The 9,164-nt window shown below is 39.1% G+C and overlaps 1 protein-coding gene across 1 annotated transcript; it reads left to right on the top strand.

Moving 5' to 3' along the window:
• Nucleotides 1-3,456: 3,456 nt before the first annotated feature.
• LOC129508139 (ribosomal biogenesis factor) lies at nucleotides 3,457-3,876 on the top strand. Its single transcript, XM_055323103.1, has one exon. The coding sequence runs from the start codon at nucleotides 3,514-3,516 to the stop codon at nucleotides 3,814-3,816; it is 303 nt and encodes a 100-aa protein (XP_055179078.1). The 5' UTR covers nucleotides 3,457-3,513; the 3' UTR covers nucleotides 3,817-3,876.
• The last annotated feature ends 5,288 nt before the right edge of the window (nucleotides 3,877-9,164 follow it).

The following is a 9,164-nucleotide window of genomic DNA, read 5'->3' as shown; positions in this document are numbered from 1 at the left end:
CTGAGTTAAGGTGGGCCATGCATGTCTATGGTTGGGGCTTTGAGGTTCTAGAGGTCGGCTACTCCCTTCCCCTGGAAAAAGATATCCCACATGTGGATGCCCTCGTGGGTTCTGTGGCCAGAGTTCCGTTGCTTTATCTCTCATAGCTTTTAACACTCATGTGAAAGATTCTCTGAGGCAGTTTCATGGCTCCATGCAAAATGCCGTGGGGCCCTAAAGAGCAAGAGGAGAATCCTACCTGAGAATCCGTGCTTGGCAAAAACAGACACGTAGATCAATGGCACAGAATAGAGAACCCAGAAAAGGGCCCTCAACTCTATGGTCAACTAATATTCAAAAAGCAGGAAAGACTATCCACTGGAAAAAGGACAGTCTCTTTAATAAATGGTGCTGGGGAAATTGGGCAGCCACGTGCAGAAGAATGAAACTCAGACCATTCTCTTACACCATACACAAAGATAAACTCAAAATGGATGAAAGATCTAAATGTGAGACAGGAATCCATCAAAATCCTAGAGGAGAACACAGGCAGCACCCTTTTTGAACTCAGCCACAGCAACTTCTTGCAAGATACATCTGTGAAGGCAAGGGAAACAAAAGCAAAAATGAGCTATTGGGACTTAATCAAGATAAAAAGCTTCTGCACAGCAAAAGAGACAGTCCACAAAACTAAAAGACAACCTACAGAATGGGAGAAGATAGTTGCAAATGACATATCAGATAAAGGGCTAGTATCCAAGATCTATAAAGAACTTATTAAACTCAACAACCAAGAAACAAACAATCCAATCATGAAATGGGCAGAAGACATGAACAGAAATTTCACCAAAGAAGACATAGACATGGCCAACAAGCATGTGAGAAAATGCTCCACATCACCTGCCATCAGGGAAATACCAATCAAAACCACAATGAGATACCACCTCATACCAGTGAGAATGGGGAAAATTAACAGGGCAGGAAACAACAAATGTTGGAGAGGATGTGGAGAAAGGGGAACCCTCTTGCACTGTTGGTGGGAATGAGAACTGGTGCAGTCACTCTGGAAAACTGTGTGGAGGTTCCTCAAACAGTTAAAAAGAGAGCTACCCTACCACCTAGCAAGTGCACTGCTGGGGATTTACCCCACAGATACAGATGCAGTGAAACCCCAGGACAACTGCACCCCGATGTTTATAGTAGCCTTTTCCACAATAACCAGACTGTGGAAGGAGCCTCGTGTCCGTGTCCATTGAAAGACGAATGGATAAAGAAGATGTGGTCTATGTATACAATGGAATATTACTCAGCCATTAGAAACGACAAATACCCACCATTTGCTTTGAGGTGGATGGAACTGGAGGGTATTATGCTGAGTGAAGTAAGTCAATAGGAGAAAGACAACTATATGATTTCACTCATATGGGGAATATAAAAAATAGTGAAAGTGATTATAGGTGAAAGGAGAGAAAGACAATAAGGGAATACTATAAACAATTGTACACATATAAATTTGACCCAAAAGACAATAAGGGAATACTATAAACAATTGTACACATATAAATTTGACAACTTAGATAAAATGGACCAGTTTCCTGAAAAACTGATACTTCCACAACTAACTCATTGTGAAATATGTAGAGACATATAGTAGCCTTGTAACCAATAATACTGAACTTGTAACTTAAAAACTCTCAAAAAAGGAATTTCCCAGTCCAAGAAGGTTTCATTAGAGAATTGTATGTAAATATGTAAAGAATTAACACTAACTCTATACAACTTCTTTTAGAAAACAGAAGGGAAAATTTCCCAATTCATCTTTCTTTTTTTTAAAGATTTTATTTATTTATTCATAGAGACACAGAGAAAGAGGCAGAGGAAAAAAAAGAAAAAAGGAGAAGCAGGCTCCTCACAGGAAGCCCAATCTGGAATCCCGAAGCCGGAATGACACTCTGAGCTAAAGGCTCAATGGATTAGCCACCCAGGCATCCCCCCAATTCATCTTATGAAACTGCTATTAACCTGATTCTAAAACCAAAGATAGTGCCAAATTTATATATACATGCAAAACCCTTAGTAAAATATTAGCAAATAGAATTAATCAATATATTAAAAAGTTATACACCATGACCAAATGTGGTTTATTTCTTGGGTACAAGGCTGGATAAATATTTTTAAAGCAATCTATGTAATCTGTCATATTAACAGAATAAAGGGAAAAATCATATGATCATATCAACTGAAGTAGAAAAGGAATTTGACAAAATTCTACACACATTCATTATTTTGTAAAACAGAGGAACTTTCCAATTTCATGAATGACATACCACAATAACCCCACAAAGCTATAACTCACATTATATTTAGTGGTGGAAGGCAAAATATCTGCACATGCAAAGAGGGGTGAGTGCTGGCTTGTCCATGCTTACTAGTCTTATCCAACATGGTGCTGGTAGTTGCAGCCAGTGTAATACAAGGCAAAATTAAAAGAAATACAGATAAGAAAGGAAAAAATTAAAACCCATCTCAAGAAAATGACATAATCATCCACATAGAAAATCCAAGGAATCTATGAGGGGAAAATATCCTCTTAGAACTAAAAAATGTAATTCAACCAGGTCACAGGATAATATAAAACATACAAAAATAATTGTATTTCTACATACTGGCAATAAACATATGGACAGTAAAACTAAAAATGTAAAAACACTATAAACCTTATGAATTCTCATCACAAGGAGAAAACTTTTCCTTTTTAATTTCTTTTTATTGTATCTATATGAGAAGGTGGATGTTAACTAAACCTATTATACTAATTATTTCACAATACATGGGAATCAAACCATTATGCTGTGTGCCTTAAACCCATACAGTCACACATATCAAGTATTTCTCAAAAAGACAGGAAAAAAACACAATACTACATATAATCTCTGACAAGGAAAGTAAATCTAACAAAACATGTACAAACTGTGGATGCTGACAATACACAGTGATGGTGAAAGGAGTCGAAGGATCTTAAATAAATGGAGAAATATACTGAGTTCATGGTTTGCAAGATTCAATAGGGTAAGGATATCAATTCTTTCCAAATTGATATATGGAAAGTTTTTTTAAAGACTTATTTCTTGGGGATCCCTGGATGGCTCAGCGGTTTGGTACCTGCCTTTGGCCCAGGGCGAAGTCCTGGAAACCGGGGATGAAGTCCTGCATCGGGCTCCCTGCGTGGAGCCTGCTTCTCCCTCTGCCTGTGTCGCTGCCTCTTTCTCTGTGTCTCTCAAGGATAAACAAACAAAATTTAAAAAAAAGATTAACACAGCAGAATAGATAAGTAAGCCCACACAAATGTTCCAAAATGGCTTTAGACGAAGTTGCAGAAGTCGTTTGATAGAAGAAAAATATACTTTTCAACAACTGGCACAGGAAGGTTTGGACATCTATCAGTTATAAACAAAAATTAAAATAATCTCGATAGATGGCGTCGCCTGGGTCGTGAGTTGCTGCACGAGGGTACTGAAGGTGTGGTGAGAGACAATGGCCAAGAACAAACTAAGAGGACAGAAGTCCAGGAGTGTATTTCATATAGCCAGCCAAAAAAACTTTAAGTCTAAAAACAAAGCAAAACCAGTTACCACTAATCTTAAGAAGATAAACATTGTGAATGATGAAAAAGTTAACAGAGTGAATAAAGCTTTTGTAGATATACAAAAGGAACTTGCAAATTTCTCAAAAGGCCTTTCCCTTGAACCTCTGCAGAAACAGCTGATTCCTCAGCAGTGTCATGAAAATGAACCAGTTAATGTTGATGAAGCAACAAGATTAATGGCTCAGTTGTAATACACTGGAGATACATCAAATCCCCCCCAAAAGACCAATAAATTAAATGTTTTATACAAAAAAAAATTAAAATAATCTCAATTTAAGTCCTGTAACATATAAAAAATTAACTCAGAATGGATCATCGTTATAGATGTAAAACTATACAACTTTAAAAAAAAAGAACACAGAAGGAAAACTTTGGGATCTAGGTCTAGACAAATAATTTGTAGAATTGACACTGAAACACGATGTAAAGATCCTATAGAAGTTCCCTCCTACCTCTCTCCCCTCTCCTGCCATCTCAGGTGCTTGATGATGCCCAGGCTTGCAGAATAGAAACTGGAAAGCATTACAGGCAACTCTCTAGGTCATGCTTTTATGGGAAGGAAGGAAGGAAGGAAGGAAGGAAGGAAGGAAGGAAGGAAGGAAGGAAGGAAGGAAGGAAGGAAGGAAGGAGAAATAAAAAAGAAAGAATAAGAAAGTGCGCTGGAAGGGCAAGGTCAGAGTTCTTTGAGAAGCAAGTTTCATCAGCGTTGGGACAAAGAAAATGTACAGGGGGTTAAACCTAGGACCTCAAACATGCAAAACACACATGCTACCATTGTTAAATCAAAACAACTCTGCCACCTCGATGAGGGGAGACTTTATTCACAAGTGAGATGATCACAAACAAGAACAATGCTCCAAGCTCAGAAATCTGTAAGTGTCCCAAAATCAAACAGAAAAGGCTTTTATTTCATAGCAAGGAGGGATAGGCAAAGGTTTAGCAAGAACTTCTAGGGGAAAGTCAGACAGGTGAGGGAAACACCATGGGATCTCCCCGCCCGTGTCAGGCGGAGGATAAGCTACAGGCCAGTTCTGCTTTGCAGGGCTGCTCAGGCTCAGCGGCAGGCAGCCAGAGGCTGTAGGACGGGGAACCTTCCCTGAAGTTTGGTCAAGAAAATGCTGAGTGAAATAAGTCAATTGGAGAAGGACAAACATTATATGGTCTCATTCATTTGGGGAATATAAATAATAGTGAAAGGGAATAGAAGGGAAGGGAGAAGAAATGGGTAGGAAATATCAGAAGGGAGACAGAACATGAAGACTCCTAACTCCGGGAAACGAACTAGGGGTGGTGGAAGGGGAGGAGGGGATGGGGTGGGGGTGAATGCATGACAGGCACTGAGGGGGGCACTTGATGGGATGAGCACTGGGTGTCATTCTGTATATTGGCAAATTGAACACCAATAAAAATAAATTTATTAAAAAATGCAGAAGGTAAGAAATGGGCAATTGTAATACTTGGTAACTACTATGATATATCCCCTTCAGTCTTCTTTAGGATTATCTGATTTTTAAAAAAAAGGATTATCTGATTTCTGAAGCTCTCAACTTCTTCTTTTCCCCTTTATTCCCTTTCACTATTTTTTATATTCCCCAAATGAATGAGACCATAAAATGTTTGTCCTTCTCCAATTGACTTATTTCACTCAGCATAATACCCTCCAGGTCCATCCACATCGAAGCAAATGGTGGGTATTTGTCGTTTCTAATGGCTGAGGAATATTCCATTGTATACATAAACCACATCTTCTTTATCCATTCATCTTTTGATGGACACCGAGGTTCCTTCCACAGTTTGGCTATTGTGGACATTGCTGCTATAAACATCGGGGTGCAGGTTCTCAGTTTTTCACTGCATCTGTATCTTTGGGGTAAATCCCCAGCAGTGCAATTGCTGGGTCATAGGGCAGATCTATTTTTAACTCTTTGAAGCTCTCAACTTCTGCAGGTGTGTTAGGAAGAGGTGAATCTGAACTTGTTTTGGAGAGGAGGAGCTGTGGCATCAGAGGAGGGAGTGATTGGCTGGGATGTCATTCTTTAATGTGTAGGAATTGGGATGGAAGGAAAATGTGTATATACATGTGTATGAGTATATATATATATATATACATATATATATATACACTTACACATACACACACACACATAGGCATCAGGTAATCGCTGCACTTTTTTTTTTTCGCTGCACTTTATATTGCAATTCTAAACAGTTGAATTGTTAAAGCTTCAGTCATCTCTTATGGGTGGTAATAGAATCAAGTCTTCTTGGGACTTTTTTGATTCCCTCCAGAAATATCTGACCCTAAGACACGAGATACTGAAATTAAGCTTTCCCTGGCTAAAATACTTTGTGTGCCTGTCTGCTCACAGAAATAGAGCAGAATTTGTTGGGTGAAACTGGCATCAAAAGAGTCTGAGCAATTCATTCAGCATTTTTTAAAACTTTCCCCTCTCCCCTCCCCCTCTCTTTCCCTTCCCCTCCTCCTCCCCTCCCCCTCCTCTCCCCCCCCCCCCAAGCCCAGAGGCAATTTAGCAAGCTCCTTCAGTAGCCCAGAGGATTAAGACTTCCAGCATGAACTGCAAAGCAGCCTGAAGGATGGAGAGAATGGGAGAATTGTGAGAATGAGTCAGAAGGGAAACAAACATGCAGTTAGGGAGACAGAATGAAATTTGGAGAAATAAAAGTACAGCAAAGTTATTTAGCAAACAGGAGAAGCTGAAAGGGACTATATGTCAATCTTTTGGGGGAGAGAAAAGAAGATGGAGGTGAGTTTGGTTTGGGATGTGTCGAATTGAGAAGCTTGTGAACTTGCTGTGTCTCAGAACTTGAGAGTGCGTGGACCTAGAGAGAGACTAAGGAATGATTGCAGGAGTGGAGGGACTGAAGAACTCAGGTTTCTTTGCAAATTTGGGGGTTAGGAATTAATTAATGATACTTGTGGAAAATAAAGAGGTGAGTTCCTAGCTATACTGTCCTTGAGCCCTGGTGTTTATGCTGGTTAATCTTATGTGCCCTGGAACTTCTAGAGACCAAGAGAAGTTCCAGTTTTGCTTTGATTTGTTTTTGTTTTTGAAGTTCCAGTTTATAGCACCAACCACATTTTTAGTATTTGCTTGCCTTTCTCATCCTACTTGCCTAATGGTGAACTCTTATCTATATTTGCAAAACTACCTTTGATTCTATTTTGAAAATGACAGAAACTGATTAGTGTGGCAGAATTCCCCCTAGTTGACTTAAAGGTCTGGCAAAATAGGATAGGAAAGACAGAAAGGGCAGACTTCACTGAAGAAGAATCTAGAAAAGTATCAAATACAAAGATCTTTGAGTTCTGATGCATAAGTGTGTGTGTGTGCCTGTTTGTAAAAACGCTGGTGGCAGGAGGAGAAACGTACTTAGCTATTTGAGCACATAAAAGCACAACTAGGAAAGCTTCCAGAATTACTCAGTGATGTTTCTTTGTTTTTATACCTGGAAGAATCTGGGTATTGGTTGGATTCATAGACAATCATATTAAGGAGTCGGGTTTTTTTTTTCCTGTTTGCTTCGTGAACACCATAAGCATTGTTTATTAAATGTCTAATACAGTAGCTGGACTGTGTACCTACAACACTATTGGAATATCTATTTGTGTAAAAGGTGTTGGATAGTTTCTCGAGAGGATCTTTTAAAGACTTAAACATTGCGCTCAAGATAGAGAACACATTCATGCCTTATATGTAATTCAGAAAATCTTCAGTTAATAATACTGTATTGCATATTTGAAAGCTGCTAAGAGAGTAGATCTTTAAAATTCTCATCATGGGGATCCCTAGGTGGCGCAGTGGTTTAGCGCCTGCCTTTGGTCCAGGGCGCAATCCTGGAGACCAGGGATGGAGTCCCATATCGAGTCCCATATCGGGCTCCCTGCAAGGAGCCTGCTTCTTCTGCCTGTCTCTCTCTCTCTCTCTCTCTCTCTCTCTCTCTCTCTCTCTCTCTCTGTGTGTGTCTATCATGAATAAATAAATAAAATCTTTAAAAAAATAAAAAATAAAATTCTCATCATAAAAAAATTTTAAAAAATAAATAAAATTCTCATCATAAGAAAAGAATTAACTGTGTGTGGTTAAAACCATTTTTGTGGGTTTTTTGGTGATAGATGTTAACTAGACTTACTGTGATATCATTTTGCACAGATTATTGTGTTGTACACCTGAAACTAATACAGTTTTTTTAAAATTTTTATTTATTTATGATAGTCACACAGAGAGAGAGAGAGAGGGGCAGAGGGAGAAGCAGGCTCCATGCACCGGGAGCCCGATGTGGGACTCGATCCCAGGTCTCCAGGATCGCGCCCTGGGCCAAAGGCAGGTGCCAAACCACTGCACCACCCAGGGATCCCCTAATACAGTTTTATATATCAATTATATATCAGTCTTAAAAAGGAAGAAAAATAAATGTGAAAGAATATATTTAGGGACGCCTGCTCAGTGCTTTAGCATCTACTTTTGGTCCCCTGGGTCCTGGGATCAAGTCCTGCATCAGGCTCCCTGCAGGAAGCCTGCTTCTCTCTCTGCCTATGTCTCTGCCTCTCTCTGTGTGTGTCTCATGAATAAATAAATAAATAGAATCTTTTTATTTATTTCTTTTAAAGAGGGAGAAGCATGGAGCCTGACACAGAACTCGATCCCAGGACTGGATCCCAGCAGGACTCAATCCCAGCAGGACTCCAAGATCACACCCTGGACCAAAGGCAGTAGCTAAACTGCTGAGCCATCCAGGGATCCCCTAGAATCTTTTTGAAAAAAGAATATATTTAAGGAATAGATTGAGGGGCACCTGGCTGGCTCAGTCAGTACAGTTTTGTGACTCTTGGTCACTGAGTTGTAAGTTCATCCTTGTGAGTTGTAAGTTGTAATATTTAAAAAATATTTTTTAAAAAAATGGATAGATGTAAAGTATCACCAGTGTGCCACCCAACATGGTTATGATTGAGGAAAATGCACCAATCTATTTTAAAACTATGGATAAAATTTTGATGAGGAATGAAGTACTTACTTGGATGGCCTCCAGTGTTTCCCTTCAAACTAAGTGAATGAGGGGGACCTTTACATTTAGTTATAATACCACCAATAAATGCAAAACCCTTCTGCAATACACTGCAATCACTTGTATTTTTGCCAGAAGTGTGTAACCTCAGTCCAATCACAGAGACACATCACATAAACCCCAACTGTAAGGCATTCAACTCAACAACTGGCATGAATTCTTCAAAACCTGTCAATGTCATGAAAGACAAAGAGTTTGAGAATACATTCCAGATTAAAGGAAATTAGAGAAACAAGAAAGCCAAATGCTATACATGATCCTGAAGTGGGTCCTGGATTGGGGGAACGTTGCTCTAAAGGGCATTTTTTTGAATGACTGGTGAAATTCTAATATGAACTGGATATTAGATAATAGTATCCCTATTGTAAAAATTCAGAATGTGAAATTGTTTTGCAATTTACAAGAGAGAGTCCTTTGTCTTGAAAAAACATGCACTGAACGATTAGAAATAAGA

This window comes from Nyctereutes procyonoides, unplaced genomic scaffold (assembly GCF_905146905.1).
Source record: "Nyctereutes procyonoides isolate TBG_1078 unplaced genomic scaffold, NYPRO_anot_genome, whole genome shotgun sequence".
NCBI lineage: Eukaryota > Metazoa > Chordata > Mammalia > Carnivora > Canidae > Nyctereutes > Nyctereutes procyonoides.
The sequence above is the reverse complement of the archived record's forward strand: the minus strand, read 5'-3'. Positions and strand labels throughout refer to the sequence as shown.